Source organism: Lutzomyia longipalpis, chromosome 1, assembly GCF_024334085.1.
Source record: "Lutzomyia longipalpis isolate SR_M1_2022 chromosome 1, ASM2433408v1".
Taxonomy (NCBI): Eukaryota; Metazoa; Arthropoda; class Insecta; order Diptera; family Psychodidae; genus Lutzomyia; species Lutzomyia longipalpis.
Window position 1 is genome coordinate 14,921,661 of NC_074707.1, and position 27,583 is coordinate 14,949,243.

Genomic DNA, 27,583 nt, shown 5'->3' on the forward strand with positions numbered 1-27,583 from the left:
GAGCATTCCAAACCAACTCAAACGTGGAGGAATTACAGGCGGTGTACGCTCCAAAGAGTAGAATCGCCGCGCAGCAGTCCGCAACCCGTCACACGTCTCCTCTCATACTCCACCAATCGTTCATCCAACAGAGCCCATCCACCACCCAATGCCACGTACCTATATTTATTGTTGTGAAGCAGAAGGGGAGCTTTTTTAAGTTTTCACGCGGTTTCGATAAGGCAGGTCCCGTGTTGGTATTTTTTGTTGTTGCTTTTGCTACTTCTATAGAGAAAAATACCACATTTCCCCATTATTTCATATCCGTCTGTATTCTCTTCCTGCAGTACCTTTTCCTCCTGTTGCTCTGCACTGACGGATTTAGTATCATTTCCCCGTTTTTTCTCTGTGTATATTTCTACCATTGTCTTTTACAAGCGCGGTTTACCACTCTCTGGAAATCAACATAGCTTTATAATTAGCTTTAATGATTTTGATGATACGTCATTGCTGCAGTAAGGGTGAGTTTTCATTGTATTGCTGTATAAAGTAATACATATCATACAAAATTGCATGAAAAGGTGAATGGTATACATGACGTACTTATTTTAGTTATGAAATTATTTCAATTAATTAATTTTTGAAAACAAACTATTGTATCAATTTTTCATTCACCCAATACGCATTTTAATTCTTCTCATAAAAAGAATAATAATTACAACGATTGTTCTAAATGATGGCTGAAATACCTTAAAATTAGTAATAATTAGATAAGAGGTTGGTGCAAATTCAACCCTTTTAAAGATTGTTATATTTGTTAATTAAGGAAGAATTAATTTTTCTTCCTTTGACTCGTAAATAATTATTTATCAAAATCTTTGGAATATTTTTTTTGTCAGTCTTGATTAGAACAAAGGATATTCTATTTTAATATGGAAATTCGATTTTTTTTCTAAATAAACATCAAACAATTATAGATTTTTGGTTCATCCCCTTGAGCTTTTTTATGCGTCTCGTTCACAAACATGATAAAAATATTTTCTGGGTTAACATTTTAATAAATTGTTTATTTTTTAAGTGGACATAATTGTTGTTTATAAAAAAATGCTTTAACTGTTCTACACACTAGCTATTATTCTAAATTAGGGAAAATGGAGCAATTTTATGCGTTTTTTGTCAGAAAATAATTAATTTCCCTATGTCTGAGAGACTTCTGGCAATTATTAATTTTCATCGATGATTAGTATAGATTTTCATGAAGTGTAACAACTAACCCAGTGTTTCCTTTAACTGCAAATTAAATGATATATAGGATAGCAATAGTTGATGTGTCGAATATCGATATAAGGTATAAATAATTTGATCTCAAACAATTCGTATAATAGCGTATTGAATTTCACTTCAGTCATATCACTGTTGAAATATCTTTCCAATAGACGCAGCATCTTTCCATACGGGTTTGGGTTCGCTGCACATTTTCTTGTTTATCTTCCGAGCTTTCACCTCCTCAACAATGAACCATTAGTTGTTTCTATCCCCTTTATTCCGTACATATCCTATTCAGTCATCACTTTTCATCGCCACGTGCCTCCATATCCTTGTCATATTTCCGCACGTACCACTCGTCGTGGAACTATCTCATCAGGCACATCTCTAAAATGAAACCCACGGTTCACTTACAATATCCATGCATTTGGGACCTGAATGAAATGCCTAAAATCTGCGCTAAGGGTGTTTACGTTGGGAAATTCACTTCACTTCATTTAATACAAATCTCGTGGAAGGAATCAAAGTGCTTTTATTATCCTTGGCAACGCTGCTAAATCCGTAAAATTTAAGCGTTTCTCGTACCGAGCTTTTCATATCGACGTGATATTTTTGAGGACAAATAAATTAATGCTTTCCTACGATTTTGGATTTTCAATTAAAATACATTACATAGATTTTCAGGCGAAAATTGAAGGTTTTCCTTTTTGTATGTTATTTTATGATTTATTAATGCTGCAAGTAAAATTCAAATTGTGATTGATTCATAAAATTTAAATGTATTTCACTCATTGAAAGAGCTTTTTATTGATTTTATTCATATTTGTATTATTTTCCTGATATTAAATAAAGTTTTCTTTCTATAATTTTTATTTAACTTTATCATCAATTGTCTGGAAAAATTCTTTTGCAAGCAATATTCTCAAGAAGTATGGGTGTGTTAAGAACTCTTCCTTTTATCGCATCCATTAGACTTTTGTAGGAATAAAATTTTTATATGCGTTTTTATGCAAAAGAAGTCCAATGATGTCAACATTCATAAAAAAGCTGTCTTATTTCTTTTCACACAATGCAAAATTTATTTGCCTTAAAAGTTGAAATATTCCTTAATTAAAGAGAGCTATACAAATAAAATTCTAAATATAGGTCCCAACGTATTTTTCTATATAATGCAGATAGGTACATCACAAAAGGAACTCTAGGGAAATAATTAAGTTTCACAGAGAGAGCGGCAAAAAGGTGAATTAAGTTTGTTTTGTTCGCAAGTCAAATACAGCATCGTCTGATGAATAGTTCATAGATATGCTTATTCTCTACTCTCTTGTGTTGGTAATCTTGCGGCATGGAAAAGTCGAAAAAGTTACATTAAAATTTTACAACAAAACTTGTCCAAAGAGAGCATTTTGCTTGTTAAACGCTCTTTTACGAATTCATAGAGTTCATTTGTAATTCAATTTCATTGTTAGGTCAAGAAGAAATTGCCGAGGAGACCACATTGAGAGTAACCATAATTAAATATTGAGTATTGATATGATTCTGAAATGGGAATGTAATTAAATTCTAGGAGGAAATATCTAGTGTCTGGACATGATAAGATTTCTATGATGGAACATATGTGGCTTGTTCCGGTATGGTGTCTGTATATGTGTCTTGTTGTGGCTGCCAAATACAAAAATTATTGTATTTGATGATTTGCCGCTGGGGACCACAGAGACAGTCCCCTCGCAAAATCATGGATCACATTTCTTCCAACAATGAGTTTTTTGGAGCATTCTGCTGGTGTATTTGTCTCTTTAATAACCCCTGGCTTTGGATATTATATTCTACATCACATTGTACGTAGATGTAGGTAAAATTGGAATGTTTGTTGCAAAATTCATTTGTATTATTGGATTGATATAGGAATGTTTTCACACGCAAAAAAGCACATATTTTGTGGAAATTGAATTAATTTTAATTTATTCAATTACTCAACGCTATAATGCTATCAATTGAATGAATTATGAATTTATGTAATTGATTTTTGGGGCACATTGTGGACAATAAATGGAAATTGAAACAATATTATTTGTATTCGCTATATGAAGTACCTTTTAGTTGTATAAAGCACTGTGTGAGTCATTGTGTCTGACAATGACTCGCTAGATCATCCCAAATAGTGTAAGACTTTTTTCTTCCGAGTTTTCTCCACGCGCCAGAGACAATGTTGTCAGAGTTAGGAAACATATATAGGATGTGAGTTATTAACACTTGAAACACATCTGCGATGCAGTTCATCCCAAAAGAAATTTCGATGAGAGTGAACAAATCGATAGCAGAACTCAATATTTCACGCGGACTTTGGTATCAAGTTACAAGGACTGAGGTTGTCAAGAGCAAAAGGATGGCGATGGAAGTGACAACATTCTCGGATTTTTTTCTCTTGCCTGTCTTCATCCTTAATTAGTCGTCGTAGCGGCGGCAAAAGCAAAGGACATGGTGTCTGAAGGGAGGGAGGTTTAATGTGAAAATTTTAAGCGTGCTAAAATCTGAAATTCCTTGTAGAACTCTTTCAATTCCTTGGGGAATCCACATAAAGAGAATTGTGAAAATATTTCAGAGGCTTTTCATTGTAGGAATGTGCTGTGAAATTATTCTGGGTGGGGGTGGAATACTTACATATACAATATGTACTTGTTATGAAGCGAAAAAGGAGCTGCGAATGGTCCCCCAGAAAGTGCTGAGATGCCCCAGACACGACAGGAATTCACGATAAAATTGCTCCGGAATAGTCATTTTTATTGCACTGAGTTACGTTTTGAGGAAAAACAGAATTTTTTTCTCTGCCTCACTCGAGGCACATCGCAGTTGGGAAAAATGCTGCGAGAAGAGACAATCCGTGATGAAATTATGCTCCGCCTCCGAGATGGCGATTGGGCTCCACGATGGTTTCTCGTAAATTATCTCACCAGTCAACTGAAAATTTCTTGAGATGTAACTATTGTGTATGGTCTGTGGTCTCGTCGAGAGATCACATCTTATGCGAGGAATTAATTACACACACTTGGCTTCATGTTTCTGACCACGGAGAGCACACACAGTCTTATATTTCCGCCACATGGAGCATATATACCTTCCCGTGTGTTTTGTGAACCAATGAGCTTACAAATCTTCGCGTAAGCTTATGCCCCGAGGAAATATTTTAAAGCTTTTTGCGAGAAGCGGTGGAATTAGCGTTTCTGTAAGTGGGTTTAATTACAGGCATTGTTTGAGTCCTTAATCGCCACGAAAGTGAATCCAGACGGAATTTTGCCCTCCTTTTCCGCACCAAACAAACGCTTTATCACGGAGCTCTCTGGGAAAGTCTGTCATAATGAGATTTTTTACACACTACGCTATTTCCCCGAATGAATTAGCGCAAAAATACACTCATACGCTAAAGTGTTACGTAAGTATGACACGGAATGCCTTAAAAGCTCATTTTACAAAGATTTAAGCTCCTTTAAATTTATTTTGTTGCTCAAATGTGTTATTTTTATCAAGTGAGAGTTTGAAATAGTTTATTTGGAGTCAATTTATATTATTTAATGACTGATTAAAATTAATTTAATACCAGTTTAACTCATAGCTTTTGAAAGCATTATTGAGCTGAGTTTTGAAAGCTTTTTAAAGAGTAAATGTGAGGTACTATTTTTTTTTTAATAAATTAGTATCACAGATTTATGTGTAAAAGTAATCAGTAAAATACTTAAAATTTCTCCCAAACTCTGATTTGATTAATAAAATTGCAATTTTGTAATTCAATGTAAGTCATTGTAATGCTGATTACCTCTTATGAGATTAAAAGAACCAAAGATGTTCTCTACTGTAACGCCCTGGAAAATTTTCCTTTTATTCCGTCTCAACCAGGAACGACGATGATTTTCTTCTTTTTTTTACGCGCTATATTGTAGTATATGGGCGAAAAAGATGAGAGAGAAGTGAAAGTCAATGGAATTAGAGATGGGATTATATAACGCAATTTTCGTTTTTTTGGAGGTCTCACAATATTTTAATTAAAATTCATTGTGGCGTTGATACTGTTTTGCCGGGTCGTCTTATTCCCTTTACCCCATCCCTCTCCTAAGAATATTTCATATTCACAGTATGAGAATTGACTTGGTTGCTGCATGGCGAGAAGGACTTTGATGTATGCCGAAGATTATCTTTCAGTGCGAGAAGCAAATCCAAACCAAATGGCATAGAAGTCGACATGATGAGTTCCCTCTCACAATATTTATCATTGCATATGAGGATTGGATTAATTTTTTCTTCCGCCATGCAAAATACATAACAGATAATTTCTGATTAATAAATAACACAAGCGGCAAAAAAGTTGCGCTGCGAAAGGATTTGAAAAAGAACCGCCATTCGCTAAGTCTTCAAGTGATTGCAGTAGGACGTAAAAAATAAATAAATGTAAGAGATTGCGTTTTCCGTTGGGAAAAATGGGGTAAAGTGGATCGGATTTGAATAAATAAATTCTATTCTGTTCTTATCTAATATTTTCAATATTATTTTCCCTCTCAGACATAATTTTATTAAAGATTGAGAAAATTTTTAAGAAAATATTTTCTAATTTTCATATCATTGAGTAATTATTGTGTGATATCTCTCTTCCTGATGGGACTCTTCTCAAAGTATTAAATGCTGTAAAATATTTAATTCTAATCCCATCAAGCACAAACGAGCATTAAAAAAAGAGACTTGCATAGTTCGAGAAGACTTTGTGATGCTAACCAGACACTCTGTGTGCCGGCAATCGAATCAATCTCGACAGGAAGTGCATTATGGACCATTTGCTTGGCTTCCGATTTGATTTTGCCTCCTCATACTCACAAAATACAATCAATATCATCCCCTAATCTTTGTAACTTTTATCATCACACACTCAAACACTTTGCATCGTGATAAGTGGAAGAATTACGGAGCCCTAAAGGAATATTCCAACAAACGATTGGCAATTGGGAGAAGGAGTAGAATATTAAATTTTTCTCTTCATTCAAGCACAAAATACATTGAAAGTCGCTACATTTGCATTTTCATCGGAGAAACGAAGATTTTTTTGTGCTATATATTTTTTTTCTCTCTGAGAAAATTATCACGCATTTTTCTTCGGTTGGAATATATTTCTTGTGGAAAAAAAAGATTCACGAAATGTTTACTTTTATATGGCTGGCAGAATCAAGTCATGAAAGTCTATAATGGTTTGCTCGAGAAGATATTTACAGTGGTTATACTTTTCTTGAGAAAGACAGACTTTTTGAATGTCACGGAAAACTTTTTCTCATCAAATTTTTCCCTTTTATGACGTTATTACGAAGAGAAAACTCAAAAATTTTCCCATTTAGATTTTCCCAGGAAAAACGAATTGCAACAGACAATTAACTTAATTACTCCAGAATTGTACAAAGCAGTTTGTTCTTTTCATTTTCTTTTTTTTGTGAACATTTTTATGAGAAGAGCAAAGTTTTGTACTGCAAAATGTGCAGAAAAAAACGTAGAGTAGACTGATGTGGAGGTGGTCACGCGAGAAAAAGCTCAAGGAAAATGCATTTTCCATTGAGGTAGACCAAAAGAAGTAGAAGAAAATGATGTAAAAGAGAAATTTCTTACTAGTTTCTTATAAGAATGACGTGTTTAGAATTTTTCATGTACTGATATGAGCTAAGATTCTAAGAAAAATCATTTAATTGAATTTGACTAACTTCTCCCACGTCTCTTTATAATCTTATACTTTTTAGCTGTCATTCTTTCTTTTATCTTGTAGTAAAATAGTTTTACTTTATCCAAAGTTTTGACTTTATAACTATTCTTTTGTAATAAGTTAAAATTATATATATGAGACCTACTTTTCTCTTTGTAGGTATGTACTATGCTAAATTCTCAAAAACTTTATCATTACCGCATAATAATCTTTTATCATTTCTTCAATTCCCCAGGCCCAGAGGATTTTATGTTATATAAATACCAAAACTACAATGAATGTCAAAAGAACAACTTCTTAGAGTATTCTCAGCAAGTGTTGTCACAGTGTATAAACGATATCTGATAAGTCAATAATGCAATATATCTCCGCAATTGTAACCCAATCCTCAGAGAGTTCACTGTGCAATGTATCGGATTACGTGTACTGCATCTGAAATATAATTAAACAGTAAGTTACTTCTTGAAAGTTTGCACAATTTTGCTCAGGGGGTTGTATTTTATCAATACACATTAGTGTAAAATTAGATAATATAATTGAGATAAAATTGGGATAAGGGAAAAGTTCATTTTAATCTTTTAGAAACATAATATTCGTACAGTTAAAGTGAATTTCTGGAGATCCTTAAGAGATTCAATTATAAAGTTTAAATCAGCGTCTAAAGAGATATAAATGCGTGTGGATGAAGACTAAATGATGATATGGTGTGCTGCTGAATGCCAACTGCAAGAGGGATGCCAATAAATATTCTTGATGGGCAAACTTTATAGCGCATAATCACTCGATGCATAAATTAAAATACAAAATCTACTCACACTGCGGCACTTTATCACAATTTGTGATGCTCCACACTCCGGACTTGCACCCTCGTCTCTCTTAGAGGGGCCAACACACTCAAATATGTATGTTGGCAGGAATGGATTGATGTGTGCTATGTGATATTGTAGTCTTCAGGTCCATAATATTCAACATGTGGTAAATTTTTCCAGCACATAGGCACTGTTATCTGCGTCTTAACGGCTCTGTTGAATCAAATTGACGCTTTTTACAAACAACACGCTTCATTCATCGAAAGACCTCCGTCTTGAAGGCAGCCGCCCGGAGGCAGTCTTACTCGAGATCTCACCGAGTTGAGCCAGATCTTCGGACCTCCACTTTGAGCTCTCTCTCACTAATATCGTTCTGTGGGTGCGGAGAGAAAGACCACACAATAAATATCAATTACTATCTTGGCGCGTTTCCCGCACGAGGAAGACTTATTGTGGAGATTTTCTGCCCCTTTGGCACAGCACCCTTATTTTGTACAACAACGTGTATCATTTCACCGAAGTGATTCAATTAATTGTGGCCAATTGATAGAGCAAATAAAAAAAATCTCAGGGGTGGACAACTAAATAATGTGAAGACATCTCAATTAGGAATATATGGCACTTTGGAACAAATTAGTGGTGTGTGTGCTTTGAATAAGAAAAAAAAAGAGATCCCGAAAAAAGGATATTGCTTGTTTCTTATTGATTTATCCTCAAGGACTCCTTAGAATTCGGTAACTATGGATCTTGGGGGTGTGAATGCGAGTAATGAAGTGCAAGACAGTAAAATCAATGGTGACAAAATCACCAATTCCAGTGCCAATGGGCCGAGCGATGTGGGTGAGCAGAAGAAGAGTAAAACGAAAGAGGATTTAATTGACGAAGCGGCAATGATGATCCTCAATGGGGAGGACTTTACACTTGAGCCAACTACCACAAAGTGAGTATTTTAGTGCTATTATATAAGAGAAAATCCATTTAATTTCTACACCATTTGCCCAGTTAATACATCCAGATGCAATTTGGAATTGATTTTCCATTTTTCACACCTCCACCTTTGGGGAAGACTTTCTCAAATGAACTAAACTCGCACCACCATCATCCCTTCATTCCCACACACCTGCCCCATTTCTAAAGAGAAAATTTTAATTAAGGGCACTGTCGATAGTCGTAAATTTTAGATTTTTCAAACATTCAGAGTGGGTAACATCGCATTTTCATCCCCTCAGTAAATGCCTGGGCACAGACTATATTGATTTTTCCTATAGCTTTTACCACAAAATTGTGCTCCCCATTTAGAGAAAGGGAGACACACACTCACAAGAAGAGTTCAAACTCCATTTAAATATCTCTTTTAATGTGACATTGCTAGTATAAATACTTGAGGAACCTTCGCAGGATATGTATATTTATGGGTTCTCCATTCAATTTGGCAAAAGTTTATATATGTATAATACAACACACAATATATAGAAAATATATTTCCGGAGGAGTTTCAAACCAACTTTCAGGGTAACATTCCGCGATATAAATTTTTTAGCCACATGCTATTTGTCTTTCACCCCGATTCACGGTGTGATATAGGGAACTCGTACGTTATAGTACGTTATACATTCTGCAGGATAGCTTACCTGTCACACCACAAGGAATTGCGACATAGGGGAATTTTCTTTTCTGCACATATTTTTCGGGAACGATTGCTATTTCCCCGTAGAAATGTATATGGTTAAATAAAACGAATAAATTAAAATAGGGGAGGGTGTGTGATAAAAAGTTGGAAAAAGAAAAGTCGTGAATTTCCTACTCATATTTTATTGCACGTGTGTGTATTCCTGTCTGCACGGTGTGATAAGTGGCTCGTCTGGAGGTTTCATGTACGTAACATCCCGAAATGTTGACGCCACAGACTGGTGGGTATTTGATTAGGGTACAAGTTGGTGGTGTCTCAATTCACACAGGAGATGCAAATAAGGAAATTGTATGCAACCACGGTGGGGAGATCACAGATTGTGGTATGCGGAGGGATACACCGTATGCCCTCTGGTATTCCTTATCATCTACAATTCATATTTATGGAGGTGCCTCGGGGATGATGATGATACATTGCCATGGGAGAATTCTTATTTGCACCTATGTGTATTTTCACAGATATATCTAACTACAAAAAAGTGCAACGTACTATCACAACTCAACACGTTTGTTTTAAAACTCTCTAGCAGTGTTTTGTAAACATAAAACAAATATGTAGATTAGGATTTTCTTTTAATGTTTGCCGAAAGATTACTTATAAATGCAACAAATCACTACGCGGGAAATTATGTATGTATAAAAATTTCCCTTTTTGATTTAAATTACTTGCGAAATTCCATTAAATTTCGTGTTGATACATTAGTTTGATGTAGAATAGCACAATATACACATATTAGGATTATAATGGACAAAATAAAGTACATCACGACAGATAAATCGCATGCAACGTGATTCAGTGAGCTTTCATTTCGCCAAAAGCTCTCTTACATAACTTTTAACAAATGTTATAAATCCTACGCTACGACATAATGTATGTATGTATTAAACCAAATACAACGGAGGGATGAAAATTACGTAAAGGATGGTATTGCCAAAATTTTACAAAAATCGAAAGGATTTTTAAAAGTACTTTTTGTTTAACCACGTTAAGAAGTAGGTAAACGTAGTAAGAAGTTAGTTACGGTTTTAGCTTTTAATGATGGTTTTTCGGGTTTTTCGTCGGTTAAATGGGGGTTTCTCACGTTTTCCAAAAAAATGTGACTTATTTTTTTGCTTTTAATTTATTTTTCTGTATCTAAAATATCCTGAGAACGCATTTTCATATTTGAGATAAATTTTCTTATTTTCTTATTGCTAAAATCGGATAACAAAGCCGATTTTTCTTAATCAGATGGCTTAATGGTGGCTTACTGAAAAAAGTCCTGAACTTTTTTTTTAATATTCACTTTAGTTAAAAAAAAGTTTGGTGGCTTGATGAAAATAGTATTAAATGTTCAAATTCATCCTGTTTAATTTATTTAATCGCGCATATATCCCTAGTTGTTGCGCGTCGTGAAACAAGTTCATAGTGATGATGATAATTTATTTAATCAGAAAAAAATCTTTACTATAATTACATGTTAGTAGAGGAATCTCAACAAGATATACTTATTTGAAGTATTTTCTTAATAATTACAAAAGCAATGTAAGGAATCCTTTCTCTCCTTCGCATTGCTTCACAAACCCCTATTGAATTGCAGAAGTAATGAAAATTTTCTTCTTGGGGTGGGTATATTTAGAATGAGACATAAAATACCTGAATTGTAGAATTGATCAAGTTGCAATAAAGGGCTTTTGCAAAGGGGAGAAAATTCAATTAACGTTCATGAACTATTGAACGAAGTTTCGTATGTGGATTTGTTCATGTTCTTCCACTCTCTCAGTTTTTCTTTCAATTTTCATCCCCCTTTCACAACGTATTGTGTTGTTAATGGAAAGTATATTATGGTACAAATAGCTGAATGAGTATACAGTCGATTCGCAACATCAATTTCTCAATACGTTTTTCTACACAGAGTGAGAATCCTTGGGTGGATGTTTGAACATGCAATAAATTCCTTGTGTCTCAACAAGAAGATGCGTCGGTTGTGCAGAGAAAGTTATCCTTTTTGTGATCAAATGAGAGTTTATTGGTTTTTGACCTGCTCATTTGTCTTCATAAGAGAGCAGAAAGTTTCGTAATATACAATAAGGTGGGGCAATATTTCAAACTCATCTGCCCGTTCAAATGTACATCAAACTTGAAAAGCTCTTCATCTTTGCACAAATTGGTCTTTTGAGGCAAACTATATTGTACATTGTGCTCTATCTCCTGCCACGTCAACTTCCACGAACAACGTAAAAGTTCAACAATTAGTACTCCATCGTTGGAGAAGATCATTCACGTTATATATGTACTACACACACACATAATAATTACACCAAGAATCCCTTTTATTCACCTCTCTGATTTATTAAAGCTCCTTTTCGTTCACCCTCTTCTCAGAAGGTATTTAGAGCACTTGTAAGTGGTGTATGCGAAGGTGGAGCAAGAGACCCCAACAGTCATATAATCTGTTTTTTCCCATTCGCTCTCTGGGTGCTGTGTAAACAAAATGCGAAGGATTTGGAGAAGATCGTGCTCCCATGTACGGCTCTTATGGTGCATTTTATTGCGGCGGTGTAGAAAAAGAAATCTGTGAATGGATGAGACAAAAGCTTTACGCTGAAAAGTTTTCATTCACGAGATTTTTATGAATAAAAACCACATCACAGGCGGAAATCAATAGTGGGGCTGATGAATATATATAAACGTCGAGTGGGGAGTTAGATTGTAACCTATGTATTTGAAAAAATTAAAAGTGTCATCTCCATGTGATTTCTGAGAAAATTCTCACTGGTTTTGTAATTTACGCAGAAACACTTTTTTAATATAAAAAACGTGTGAGAAAAGGTGAATGAAATTAATTATGTTTCATAATGATTAATTTCATTCAATAAAGTTAAATGAAAATAGAACTTAAAGTTCAGATTTACTAAAGAATAATGTTTAAAAATTGATTTTGAGAAATTTTTAATTTATGGAAAATATATGCAAAAATCTCCAATGGAAAGCTTAAGAATCCTTAGATATGAAAATCTTTAAATCTTTTATGATTTCTTCGCTCATCATTCATGCGGATGATTCAGATGAGAGACCTGTTAACCACACATCGACTTCTAGGCAGGAGACGACAAAATTGAAAAGTTCAACATGGAGATTTGAGTCTTTTTTCACAAAAAATGAGATTTATTTGTATGATTGATTTTTTTTTGCTGCACCTTCTATTACCTCTTCACACACCAACCCATTCGCCCGTAGTCACTATATTTTGTACTTTAGAACTTACTAATTCCTCATCCGTCAAGAGAATATGCCACATCCGCGGATTGATTCGATTTCTTCGCACCGCGCCTTGTCTCCGTTCATTTAGCACCATCTCGCTAAATAGATGCTTTTAATATGTTCACCGATTTTTATTTTATTCTCCACCTATATATGCATAATATTTTTTTTTACCTCTTCACCTTTTTATTACACATATTGAATTTTTTCATCTTCTCACATTGGTTGATGTATATATGGGGATAAATATGGAAGGCACTTTTGAAAACTAAAACTGTCTTGTTTGCCGTATTCATCGTCGTTTGAAACTCATCTCTCCCTGTTTGGTTTAAAATGTTTTCTCTGAAGGAGCGCATATTTACCTTTTCCTTAGTTATTCTGCAAAAGCATAAGCTGAAAATGCTTCAGCATACACCTCGAGCTATATATGGTGAGGTTTTTCGGGGAGAGAGATTTAACAGCGATTTTGCACTGAAAAATATCGAAATAGAATACTCTTTGCTTCATTGGAAAAGCATATTGGGTAAAAAAGGGAATGTGTGTGGATGAGCGGAAATTGGTGGAGATTGGGTTTTAGTAACCAGATAAATGTTTGCCATGGAGGGAATATTTTATACACCTTGAAACTACATAACAAAGTATCGATCTTTTGAATTTTCTTACACGTCAAATTGCGCGGAGGATGCGGTGATTGATGAAAATCGGAAAATTACCGGAGCCAGGATAAAGGGGAAATTGCTATGAAGAATGGGCGATAGTGCTCAAATGGTGCACTAGAGAGGAAATATCGGAATGACTCAATTTTCTCGACCCCCCTTCCCCCCCCACCCCCTGTCGCGTTACAAGCTAAACCAAATTCTCATGCTACATCTGAAGGAGAGTTCAACAACAAAAAAAAAACACATATACCTACAAATAAAAGTAGCGACATCGCGGTCTTTTCATTCATAAAAGCCCCCATCGCGAGAATAGTGTGTTGAGTAATGAGAAGCATCGAAAACTCACGTGTAAATATTTGTTGATGAGTAATAAATTAGCATTTTACCACTTAATTTTTAATATGAATTTTTTCAAACTGTAATTAACACCTAAAGTAAATTAGTCAAAATATACATTTCGAAATTTGTAATGAATGGAATGAAGATATGGGAGAGAGAAAAGAGCAATGAGGGAGACATCCATCGAACCAAATTCAATGTACAATGAAATTTACCCACAATTTCCCACACTCATTTGTCACCGCGGCGTCTCTTCATTTTGCCTTATTTACACAACGTATTTTAATATTCGTCTTTTTTTTAACCACAGCTTTTTATTATTTACCATATTTGTCCGTCATCCATACATTTATAATGGAATTCTAATTAGCTTTTGTGTCCAACAACTTCTTCCATTGAAAAAAAAACTTCCAGGGTTGTGTTCTTATCACAGCATAATTTATTCAGCCAAGACTTTTTATGTTTGCACCATCGGTAGGTTTTTACTGGGTTTTTTGCTCTTTGAAAAATTCGCAAATTATTATGCAAATCTGAGTTGAAATTTGCCTAGAAGCATATTACTTAAAATAAGTAAAATTATGTCGCAATAAAAAGAATTAACAATATTTAAAGGAAAAAAAAAAAGACTTAAGGTGTTGAGGTTAAAAGTAGTTTTTTCTTAAAATGAGAATATCATAGAATTTCTTTGTAAAGAAGTTGAGTGCAAAAGATCCTTTTTAGGGCATCTTCTCCTTCGAGTAACTTAAGTAGAAAATGATAGGGGTTTCCTTCTTTATATAAAATTGTGTTCATACTGTAACTTCATTGCATATTTTTAATTTTTTTCCACGATGAAATATGAGATTTTTTCCATTCGTTCTATTTATATAGTTAAAAAAAAAGTAATTAAGTGAACCTTTTTCCACTACTCTGATGATGTTAATTAACATTTTTCCAATGTCTATACGCGCAATTTTCACACAAAAGCGACACTTCTGTCGGTATTTTTGCACATTTCTGCAAATAACGAAATGGATGTATTTACAATAAATTCAAAAAGGAGTAGCTTCTTATATGTATATTTTTGCTATTTGTATGTCTAACATTTTTCTATACTAATGAGATGCTAATTCGCGATATTTAGAATGTATATATGGGCTTGTGTGAATATCTCGTCACTTTGACTCACACCCAGTATTGTTGGGGGAGTAAAAAAAAATACATTGTCATCGAGGTGTAAACTATTTTCCGCAAATATAGTTTACTTATCGCACCCCCTCAAGTTAGGTGTTGCTATAAACAGATATATGTATGTAATTTATGTATTGTACATAACGTACCTACGTACAAAACATGGGGAAAAACAGCAGCAGGGTGAAGGTCTAGTCTGAGGGGGATATAGATTGAAAATTACGTGGGAGTGAATGGCAAATAAGATAAATGGAGGAGGAGAATAGAATAAATATCGAATTACTCGAGGAAGAAAAACGATCAGATTTTGATGAGGTCTAAATGAAATTGAAGAGATGCTTTTTGGCTTCATAATCATTTCTTACGCCTTCGATGGGAGAAAAAACATCTTGATTTACTATCCTGGGCACACATATTCCGGAAAGGACTTTATATTTCCTCCTTGTGTGGATTATGTATGTTGCGAGGAAAATGCGTATAGAATTTTAGCAGTTACTCCATCGACAGTCATGGTCCATTCTTCACAGATTTTACGATCATACATTATGAGCATGAAAATAAATGGAATGGATATTTTATTGCGTCCTGGGCCCTACCACGGAGTGAATACAAGAAATTTCCAAACCCTTCTCAATATTTTGTCGATGCTGAACCAATAGCATCCTTCAAAGATATAGTTCAATTAATCGCTGGGGATTTATGGTTCAACTGCTCACCATCTTCCTTCACCACCCCTGATCCACGGCAGTATAATTGATTTTCCTACTACGTCCCCATTCATCTCACAGTCCAAAGGAACCTCCTTTTATTCCCACACACCCACTCATCTGACTGACAATTCCCACAGCCAGCATTGAGGCTATAGGACGATTGGAATCGTGCTGGGTTGTCAACCTGGAAAATCCCACACAATGGTGAAAAGCACCATTTTCACTTGTGAATAGTATATATCATGCGAATTCAATGTGCAGAAATCTCTGTGGAAATTGCTAAACATTGTTGATATTGCGGAGGGTACATCGAGATGATGCTGGAATTCAACAATTTCATCATCAATTGACTGTCGATTTCCAATTGAATTTACAATCAGTGATGTTTGGCGGTGTCCATTAATGGGATGAGATGAGTTAAAAAAAAATAAACCAACACAATTAGAGGGAAAATACCATTGAGAGTTACGAAAAATACTCCGGAGGACTAAAAGTTGTTATTCCAACTCTCTTTGAGAGTGGTACTCGACGTGATCAAGTCAAGAGCAGCAGTTCGTAATTCTAGCCTCTTTTTTTTTCTCTCTATCCTAATTCTTCAATTTTTTTTTCCATCACCAACCACTCATCAAAAAACTATATATTATTCTTTTTGAACTCTCCTTTTCCGCCACATCGCACATAGGGATTCCCATTGGACTTGTACGCGACGTTGAGTGAATGTGTAGAGGGTTACATATGAGTGTGACGGAACGTTCTTCACAGACCTATTATTGCTATTTAAACGACTTGTGTCTCTCCTAATTCTTGAATATTAAAAGTAGTAATGTAAATATTTGTCTTTACACTCGAGAAACTGTAACAGGGCCGACATGAGAAAATTTTTGATAACATCATGATCACGGTTTTTTTCTTTCTTTCTTCTCTTCTGTATCGTTCATCTCCGCAAACCCCCAAAAAGACGTTGAAGGCTGCCCACGATAGACACTGTTATGAGTTTGCGATTGGAAATCAAACGATCGCAAGACCATACCGTATGGTGTATGGATAGAAATGTTGAGTGCTCCAATACACAAAAAATGGTCCAAGCAATGCGGCAATAATTTGAATGTTATGCTCTTCAGCAGATGATACTGACTGCTGTGTCATTTTCAGAGTTTTTTTTTGTATTAGTGATGTCCATTGAAAAAAAAAAAAGAATGAAAGATTTCATGAAATTTTGCCTCAAGTCCATTGATCTTTAGAGGATCGTATATTAAAAAAGTGTTTAAGGAAATTTCTATGAATTTTCTATGAGCTTTCTATAATTTGTTGCAAACGAAATGTCGCAAAAACTTCCAGAGTTATTTAAATGATTTAAGAGACTGAAAATATAGGCAGAAATTTTCTCAATATTAATATGAATCTTCCAAATCTTATAGTCATTTTCTTGGGACTTGTGGTTTAGTTAAAATTTTCCAGCAAAAGTTCCTAAATTTTCATAATAAAACTTCACCTAGTTTCAACAAAACAACTCTTAATAGAAATTTAACTAAAAACTTCTTAAAAAAAATCTAATATTTCATTTAGGCATTAAAATTTCAAACATTTATATACATATCTCAATCGAAAGCTCGGACAAAGACTTTAGGAGAATCCCCACAATGAACTGTAAATGAAATATCATGAAAATCCAATGAGGCGATAGTTATCGCATTTTGATTGTATATGACATGCATTTTCTCGCATTTGGAAGCCTATTTGTGTTGATGGGTGATCACTACAGAATCTACTTTTGATTGTTGCTTTTCAATGAATTGTTCAATTAGGCTAAAATTTTCAATTGATTAGCCCTTTATTGATATAAGCATTAACTATATAGGTACGTACAAACATTATATAGAGATGTATAAAGACCACATAGAGCTTACATACATACATAATCTTAATCTTGGGGTATTATAGAAGAAGATTTTTGAGTAATTTAGATGTTTCCCTCGTAAATTGTTTCTCAAAATCCCGCGGAGAATTTGCTGAAAGAAAAAATGATTTAACGAGAAGTGGAATAAAATGGGAGAAAAATATGCTTGAACGTGTCACTGATGATTCTCCTAAATGGTCTATAAAACTGATGACTGCGAATTTAGATTTCCTCCTCCAAATGTCGTCAGTTTTAGGTTTTTTTGCGCTCTTCTCGCACGCCATCTCTTCCTCATCTCTCGAGCAGGCTCATATTTAATGCTGAAGCATTTTTTCTTCTTCACTCAACTCACCCATCTGTCTCTTTCTCCTCCCCTTACTTAATTATTGTACCCAATATATCAGAAGACGAGATCACACAATCTACGGCCGTCGGTTTAAACGAGGCGAAAGAAAAACATATTTAATTAAATCTGCTATTCGTCCTGGGCTATTTTCCATCAAGTGTTTTTCTTCCATATACGCAGAAATATTGTATGTGTATACCCACATAGCATTTTATCGTGAATCGCCATCCACAACATTTGTTGGCGTTTTTCTCGGATGATACTCTGATTTCGCAACGCTTTGATATTATTATAAATTTCTTATATCATTTCAAAAAAAAGAGAAGCCTCATACTGCTTTAGATGAGGGGGGACTTATGCCATACACATGGGATTGATATGGCACAGCGAATGATGTGCATGATAGTACGAGGTTGAGGTCATTTCCAGGCACAGTCAATATCGTAATCTGCAGACACTCTGCTTGAGCGATGAAGAGGAAATGCGTAAAGGGAAAACATCATGCAATCACTCCAATTTGTACAAATGTTTTACATCAAACAAATTAAGGGGGAAAAAAGCCTCTCACTTAATTCCACGGAACGCTAAATTACGCGAATTTTCTAATTAAATTACTTCTCATTAGATATTCAAGTCAATTAGTCAACCCCCCCATTTGCCGACTTGACAAAGTCTTCATTAGCAATGATTTAGAGGCTTTCAATGTTTATATTTTCATTTTTTTTATAGAGATAAAATCTAATATACTAAAAGGAATAGAAATAAAGGAAATATCCTTTATCCTGAAGGACTTGACGAAAACTGGCCATTGAATTCAATTTGAAGGCGATGAAAGGCTTCACATGGGAATATCATGAAAATCATTAAATAATTTCCCATCCTAAATTATCCCTATAATTGCTTAATTTACATGCGGGGAATTTATTATATATTTCCCACTGTTTGGGCCACAATTTAATGATAACGCAAATACCATTATGGAGTGTGAAAAAAAGCCCATAGATATGGGTGCGTATAAAGTAATGTATCACAAGAGAAATAACGTCTGGTGTATGGCAGCAACCCCTCTGCTCTCACATGAAATCCTAGTTCAGTGAGCAAAGAACAACTTCCGAACAAACAGATAAATGAGTTTATTGCCGGGAAGGTGGTGATAATTTTTTTCTCTCCCGTAGGGAAAAAATAACTGTGAGAATGTTATTTTATTTTCCTCAACATACCTCGACCTCTCCTTTTCACACTCGATGATATTCAATTATACCGAAGAATATCATCTCTTAGGGTTGACGGGGCAGGAGCGGGGTGAAGAGATAAAATTTAAGATTAGAGAATCTTGAATTTTTGCAATTAAGGAGGATTCCACCGTCTGGGGTAGTTAGTCCCTGTGGGGAGGTGTGAGGGCAGTGTGGAAGGGGAGGGTGTGAAGTAGATTGTATTCCATGACCATGCTGTGAGTCATGGTGAGATATACTTAATTAAAAAGAAAATGATTGTAATTAATTTCAGGACGCGCACGGGACGAAATAAGGATCATGTGAAGAGGCCGATGAATGCTTTCATGGTGTACGCTCAAGTGGCGAGAAAATGGATCTCAAAGTCGAATTCCAATCTGCAGAACTCGGAAATTAGCAAACGTCTCGGTGAACTGTGGAAGTAAGTAATTACATCAATTATTGCGCAATTCCTCAGCTACGTCGAATGTGATATCTTTATATGTACATTGTAGTTCCTAAAAGAAGATACATTAAAGATATTTTATTTCTTCTAATCATTCACATTGCTCCACAAATGAGGCACATTTTAAATACCTATATTTATTTAATGCCTACGGGAGCATCCCGCTGTGCAAAGATGATTTTTGTATTACTTTCAAAAGAGGAATTCCGCTTTATTTCGAGCAATAGCTTGATAGACATATCGTGCGAGATTTGGAGTATCGATTATGCCTTTATCACAGTTTAATTGCCCTCCAAATGTGCTCCTAATGTTTCCAAATAGTATATACCCAAGGTGTGGTACCGTCACGTTAATCTTCCCCCGCATCATCATGCGTGATTTAAATGCTCAAAGAATGATTAAGGCCTGATAAAACATTCGTATAGGTACCCAATTTATTTTTAAAGCAAACAGTTTTATTTTACGGCATTTCTCAATTTGTTTTGAATATTGGTACTAATAGGAAATCACTATAAATTGTTGGAAAATTGATTTTCCATCACAAGAATTTTTCTTTTTCTATTTCATTGATTTTCTTTTAAAAATTTGTACAATTATTAAATGGTAAGATCAATTATTCTGCAGCAGGTATTGTTTAATATGAGCTGAATTACTCAACTCTAGTCTACCCTACACAAAAATTTGTAATATAGTTAACCGCAAAATCTTGGTAAAAAGCATTATTTTTTAAATTCAGAAAATTGATTTAAAAGATATTAAAAATATTCCTGAAAGGTTGCAAAAATATCCTGCAGGATAAAACGAATTCAATATTCGTTTATTAAAAAAAAAAAATAATGATTTTCATGGAAATGATTCCTATTTCAGTAACAAAATATATGGTTCATAATATTCAAATATCTAGGAAATAAAGAAACATTGGGAAGAGATATGTCCAAAATATTCAAGTAATTCGTGATTTATTCGGGAAGATAACACGAAATTGCTTCAAACGTCCCAAATAATTCTGCTTTTGGCAAAATGATGAAATGAAAATCAAATTGCGTGTCTGGGTTGTTTGCACAAATCCAAAATCTTCTCGTATTTCGTCGTACAAGATATTTATTCATATCCGCCGGTGCTGAAATTATCTTTAGTTCCTGTTTACCTGACTATAATCTCTTGATATGGAAATCGTATCGCCCTCGAAATAATTTTGCTGTGTAACGCCGCGATTAAATTAATTTCTCATCGCAACAAAGCGCAATTTATGAACACTTGGTTATTGACTTTTAACCAGATGTCACGCTAAATCTATTTTATATATAATTTGTTGGTATTCCACATATGTACATATACATATGTGGTAAATGAAGTAGGTTACCTATTGTGATTGATAAGGAAGTAGGAAAGTTAAGCAGTTTAAATTTTTCTTAAATGTGAAAAAATTTGATTTTAATACAAAGCTCTATGACTTCATGACTTCTTTTTACTATTCAATTTTCAAAGTCAATCATAACGCGTCCAGTTATAAGAGTTGGTATACCACAACGCGGATGGGTCAGTCTATGCGTTGTAATTTAATTTGTGAGTACTATTAGAGTAGGCAAAGTCAATTTTTTTGTAAAATTTAGCAATTTGACACATTAAAATGCTTATATCTTAAGTTCTATTAGACCTACAGAAATTTCTTGACTAGTTCTGGAAAGGTATTGAAATAAGCTATAATCTGACATATATTTCGAAACATTTCAAGGTCACCTCCAGAACACAAAATGGCGGATTTTTGTTCAACAAAAACAGTTTTTTGCACTTTTCGTCCTGAAGGAATGGTCCTAGAGGTTTCTGATGTTCTAGAAAGTTGTAGAGTTTTACAAAACCTTTAATTTGATACCAAGTTGAGCAAAATCGGACAATCCGTTCAAGAGATATGGCTCTTAGAACTTTTCAAATTTAAGAATTTTTCAAATGGCTATATCTTCTAAACGGCGATATAGATTTTCTTCATTTTTGGACTGATGAAAGATATTAAGTCAGGCTACAACATATCAAAATTTAAAAGATTTGCCTAATGGGGATTCGGAGATATTGCCCCTTAAAGTTAGGCAATTTTTGTTTTTGTTTTTAGCGCCTCTTGCGGATGTTTTAGAAACTTGAAATGTTATAAACAGTTGTAGGGCTTCTCAATACCTTTCATTTGATACTAAGATGGTCAAAATCGGTCAAGCCGTTCTCGAGATATATCGAAAAAACACTTTTTGCTTTAGGCCGCCATATTTGCTAAACCGCTTGACCGATTTTGAAGTATGAATTGTTGATGAAAACGTCTCACTGAGCTCTACAACATACTAAAATTTCAGACCTCTAGCTATAAGGGAACTGGTTGATGGTGTTTCAAAATGGCGGACGGCGGCCATCTTGGATTTCGAAAATGCGAAAAAATGAAATTTTACACCCACATTTCTATAGAAAACTTCAAACCGGAAGTCTCTATCTGTTACCGTTCTCAAGCTATAAGGCAAAGTTTAGAGTCCCGGACGGCAGGCTGGACGGCAGGCCGGACGGCAGGCCGGCCGGATCAAAAATTTTCCACCACCATTTTCGTAATGTGGGAAGTCTAAAACGTGCTCATACCAAGTTTGAGCCCGATCTGAGGTGGTCGGTTTTTCCGACGATTACAATACTTGGTATGCCACGATTGTGGTATACCAACTAATATTTTCGCACTGGCTAGAAATTTAATATTTTAGTATTTTTAAGAAATATATTTTTTTTAAATATTCATACGTTTCTAATATTTTATTCTAGAGTATTTTTTTAACTAAAAATTGTAGTTTTCAAAGAACTATCGGCATACTTAGACCAAATAATAACAGACATTTCCATATTTCGAGGAATCTCAACTCCCATAACGTCTGCGTCTTATCACTGGTACACTATTTGTGCACGTGTGAAAATTAAATACCTACAATGCGCAAGAATAAATAATTTTCCCCCAAATTCATCAACAAATCGTCCCCAATTAAATTCTTCAACACTTTGATGTGCCAACATATGCGCATAAATCACATAAATACATACAAAATGGACATGCATTTTCCCAGAAGCGATCTATATGAAAGCTGTTCAATGCACGCACATCAGGGGCAACAGAAAGTGATGCAAAAATCCGGCGAAAAATGCCACAGAGTGCTCTCCAGTGACCCTCATGGCGGGGTGATAACACTCTCGCGATGACCCACGAAAAAGTAATATTATTACTAATTGTCGACGATTTCGCGGTTCCGCTGATAAATTAATTCTCTCGTGCAAGCACAACACAAAAACACAACTTTCCTCTTGGTTCATAGAAGATGTGAATGCGGTGAAAAAAGTTTGGACGTTTAAATTGATGCGCTTTTATCTTTTATCTCCTCACCAACATGGTGCAATGTCTGTGCGAGGAGTTTTTTTTATGTTGAGCTTCGCTCTTTATCGCTATTTTGAGTAAAAATTGTAGACTGTATCGCGTCTAAAGCGGAATTTGAGTGATTTGTTTGTGAAATGCATCAATATATAAAAAAGCGAGTATGTAGGTAGAAAACATATCAAATTTTTTATTTAAATTTTGGCAAGGTAATTTCGTCGATGCCAGACACTGTGTCATGTCCAAAAATTTATGCTGATTATCAGCAGAACTCTGATATCATATCGTCTCATTTTTTGTGGTCTTGTTATGCAATATTTTATGCAAATACACAACGAATCCCGGTTTGATTGAAGACCTAAAGACCTTAGATACCTACCCTACATAATATGTAGGTAGACTTTTATATAACATGTAAGCTAAATATACAATTTGTTGTCACTAAGCTACTACTAACCAGAATTGCAATTTCTGGCCCACTTTTTACAATTTGAATGGATCTTTTTGTTCACTAAAAATTGTATTACGCATACTTGTAAAGCCCAACATAAATGTACGCGCGCGTATAAAATTTTATAAAGTAAACAATATTCTTCAAAGCGGCGAGCTTTTATGCTACATGTGACTTATATATCCCATCTGACATGCATATTGGCAATTCATTGGCATATTTTAATGATTCTAATTAAATTGAAACGTTTTTCACGTCTTCTCAACAAAAGATTATAGAAAAAGAAGAGAATAAATAATGTTTTTTTAATATAAATTTTGCTTAAATCCTATAAATTTTGATCATCTTTATACTTTAGATGTTGTTATCTCCACCTTGTTGAAAAGCCTACACATATGTGTTGATGTGGTACATAAAAGTCTACACGCATATATGGCTTTACTTATTATCCAGTCGAGAAATTTGAATATTATTAACTTTTCGGGAGGGTAGAAGATTACATAGCACCACGCTATATATGGCGCCCACACGCAGAATAAGAGGATTTATAAAAAAGGAGGAAGATTCTGAAATAACCCACACACGGCACCCCGCTGTAGCCAAATTGTTGTGCGAAAATTCCTTAAGTAAGTAAATCCGATCAAGTGAAAACTCGTCATAGCGCCAATTCAAGAGATGGTAGCTTGCCTAAATAAACATTCCATCAATCGACGTAAGAAAAAAAATTAAAGTCTTTTGTGGAAAATATAGGACAGTGAAGCCCTATATGATGAGTATAGGAAGGTGCCAAAAATCAATCAATGTTTGCTCCTCTGAGTTGAATACACACGGATTTTCTCACCATCCTTTGCTATTCTCAGATATCTCAAGAGAAGAAGAGCCTTCTTAAGAGCACCGAAAGTGTAGGAAATTTATTAGAAGGACTGCCTATTGTTATGTTTGGATAATAATGGAAACGTTTTTCTTCATAGATCACAATGTTGTTCAATACAAATGGCTAAAAGGAAAATGATGCCTCCCACTGCGTCCGTTCAAGAGTATATATAGCGTGTAATTTAATATTTTCTCAAACGTTTTACCGTCGGGTTGAGCTTTTTTTTTTGGTTTTTTTGATCATTCTATAAAATTAAGCTTCTATTTGGTAAAAGAAGCGGAAAATTCCTTTTTTTTTGCTCTTTCTTTATATTCTAAATTTAGTAGTTTGAAGGTAATTTTTTCCTTCATTATCAAGTCTTATTCTTGATGACGTAAAAACCTTAAGGGCAAAGGCGTAAGAAGCTAAAAAATAGCCTTATTTACTTGGCAGAGCTTTGAAATTTTTTTGTTTACCAAAAGCCAACTTTTAAAGGAAACAGTTTTTTTAGGTAAGCTCTAAAATCATCAATATCAGCAAAAATTGAAAAGCTATCGAAAAAAAGAGGAAAACTAGGTCCAAAATAAATGAAAAGTTCATTCAGATGGACTGTAGATTGTAGAACAATACATTAAATGAAGTGTTACAACATTACTTCTGCTGTTGAAGCTTTCTGCAAATTTCCCTCTTTTGCGGAGTAAATGTTTTAGCAGAAAAATGTTTGGTAATATATATAGTAACTTTTGTGTGGGAATAATTAATTATTGTATGTGAGTGGGTGTGGAATTTTCCGACAGTGAAAATTTGGCAAAAGGGTTGGTGTTGTTCATTCTCTCTCTCAGGATCATTAATACTCGAATTTTGTGGAGATGCCCTAATTACTATATACGCACACGAGAATGACTGATAGTCTTTTGTGCAAAAATTTATTTTTCCAATCTCCCCGACAAGGACTTTGCGCAAAAAATAAATAGCCCAAAAGGGACAAGCGCGCTGTAAGATGATATTGATGTGTCTCTCTTTCAACTTTCACCATCAGAAGGACACCCGAGGATGCTAAACGTGTATTTATTGAACGTGCTGAAGAGCTACGTCAGGCACACAAGAAGGAGCATCCTGACTATAAATACCAACCACGGCGAAAGAAATCCAAGTCATTGTCAACATCCACACACTCCAGGTCCACTTCCACATCTGCCATGTCTCCAAGTCACACGCGCCACAGTTCACGAAGCTCCAAAAATTCCGTAGCTCAAGTTGCCGACTTGCACGGCAACGCACATCACCATGATGACCTTGCGTTGCCATCATCCCTATCGGCGTCGTCAAAGTATCAGCAGTCAGCTATGCAGGACTTTGTCTATCATCATCATCCCTACAGCGGGAAAACCACAGCGGCTGGGAAGAATTCACCCTGCTCGCCGGGAAGCTCAAATAATTCAGTTCACTCCGAACCGAATCCCCTAACGCCACCAGCTACCCCGTCAACGCTAATGAATGCCTACAGGTAATTTATTTAGCTACACACACACACGTGTAATGATTTAGTAAAATAATACCTGCCAATTTATGGTAGTTAATAGTATACCTAATGTTTATACAAGGATTATATTGTTGAAAATTATGCGCAAACTAAAGAACTTTTTTGGTTCTGAAAATGTGGATTTATATTGGTTCAGAACTAAAGCTTAAAGTCAAGACTATGTTTATCATAGAGTTTTTGATGAAATCTAGACCAGAGTTTTAGATCTAAAACTAAGATTTAAAATTTATGAATAGGTATATTTAGGGTCTCAAAAATTTTTATTTTATTAATAATTTAGTCCGGTAATGATGTTCTCAATTTTTAATTTTTCGACGTGTTTTTCGAAAGTTCAAGAATTCAAAAAATTAATAATTTTAATCTGGAAAGTTATTAATTCTTAAGGAATGATCAAATAATACTTACCATATTAAGGACTAGGAGCTTTTACTGTAAGGGCTGTCTGTTTTATATCCTTAAAAGACCCTAAACTTAAAGCCTTTTTAATAACCATATTAGAGCCTTATTTTGGAATCTGGATTTGGATTTAGGAACAAGTATTTTCCGGTTATACAGAAAAAGGCTTCACTGCTTTTAAAAAAACTTTGATTAAAAAATTCAATTAAAAGTCTTAAAACTATCTCATTCAATCACAATCAAAAAGGATTTCTTAAGATAAAATTAAATTAAATTTTCGGTCAAGCTTTGTTAGAAAAGTTCTTATATTTTCATTTAAATTTCAGGATTATCACCCCATAAATATCCTTCCCAAAAGGATTCAATCGCATTTTTTTTTAATTCTTTAAAATATATCTCAATCGTCTCCACGATTTATTGAAAAAAATTTTTTTTTTAATTAATTTTTAAGCTTTTTAAGAAAATCTTAAAAATATTTTTAAAAATGTATTTTCTTGGTTCACAGAACGGCTTCTCCTTCGGCTTCACTAAATCTTCATCCTCGCAACAATTCTCCGAAGGATTCACAATATTCCCAGCGCAGCCATGGAGAGGAATCCGGGGGCTTTGCATACCGCAATGATCTCATAAATATCCGAAATGATTTTTATGCTTCCAATTCTCCATCGCGTGAGGCAACATTTCTGCACAAATACGGATCAACTGGTCAACCAACAGATCCCTACAGGATATTCCAGACAACACCGCAGACCTACCATCAGCCGGGCATTCTTGGGAATTCCTACCTACCCACTGCACCACCAACCTTCCCCCAACCCATCGATACGGATGTTGATCCGAAGGAGTTGGAGCAGTATCTGGAGCCACCGGTGGCAACGAAGAAAATCCCCTCGTACCCTTTCAAAGGAGACGAGCCGAATCTCCTGGAACTCCAACCAACTTCCGGGCCTGCACCTCTCGGGGATATGGCTCCGTGTCACGCAACCACCTCTTTCAACTCCATGCTGACACTCCCTGAATCATCCGCCAATATGTATTACTTCGAAGTGCCGTATCAGTATCCACATACCTGGGAAAGCTACTCCAGCTCCCAATCCTAGTACAGAATAATAAATAATATAAAAGACAATATCTCCCTCATAGAGAGCTGTATTCTTCTCAATTTAGGATCTTTCAAATTAGTTGTAGGAATGTTCTTCCTTTAATTTTTCCTGTAAGTTAAAGACAATTTATAATGTAAAGAAGCAAATAATTAGAGATAAAATTGATATAAAATTCCAAGAATAAAATAAAATATTTTCATGACATTCAAAATGAGGATTTCTTGCCAATTTTGAGGGATTCAGAGGACCATATTATCCTTTGTACAAAATTGCCCCCATCTTACCCCATGCGTGGACCCAAGCAGAGCCCCCAGCCGCACACACTATCGGCTGCTGCGGCTT

The 27,583-nt window shown here is 34.9% G+C and overlaps 1 protein-coding gene across 1 annotated transcript; it reads left to right on the top strand.

Moving 5' to 3' along the window:
* The first annotated feature begins 7,972 nt into the window (after positions 1 to 7,972).
* LOC129792232 (transcription factor SOX-8) lies at positions 7,973 to 27,445 on the top strand. The gene is made up of 4 exons (XM_055831091.1): positions 7,973 to 8,719; positions 19,340 to 19,486; positions 25,239 to 25,706; positions 26,644 to 27,445. Exons 1-4 carry the CDS (start codon positions 8,520 to 8,522, stop codon positions 27,236 to 27,238), a joined length of 1,410 nt encoding a protein of 469 aa, XP_055687066.1. The 5' UTR covers positions 7,973 to 8,519; the 3' UTR covers positions 27,239 to 27,445.
* The last annotated feature ends 138 nt before the right edge of the window (positions 27,446 to 27,583 follow it).

Excerpts from the sequence above, each read along its gene's own strand:
- LOC129792232 (XM_055831091.1), top strand. The coding sequence starts at position 8,520 with ATGGATCTTGGGGGTGTGAATGCGAGTAATGAAGTGCAAGACAGTAAA. Across the intron at positions 19,487-25,238 it reads CGTCTCGGTGAACTGTGGAA|AAGGACACCCGAGGATGCTA; the intron begins GTAAGTAATTAC and ends TTTCACCATCAG. Across the intron at positions 25,707-26,643 it reads ACGCTAATGAATGCCTACAG|AACGGCTTCTCCTTCGGCTT; the intron begins GTAATTTATTTA and ends CTTGGTTCACAG.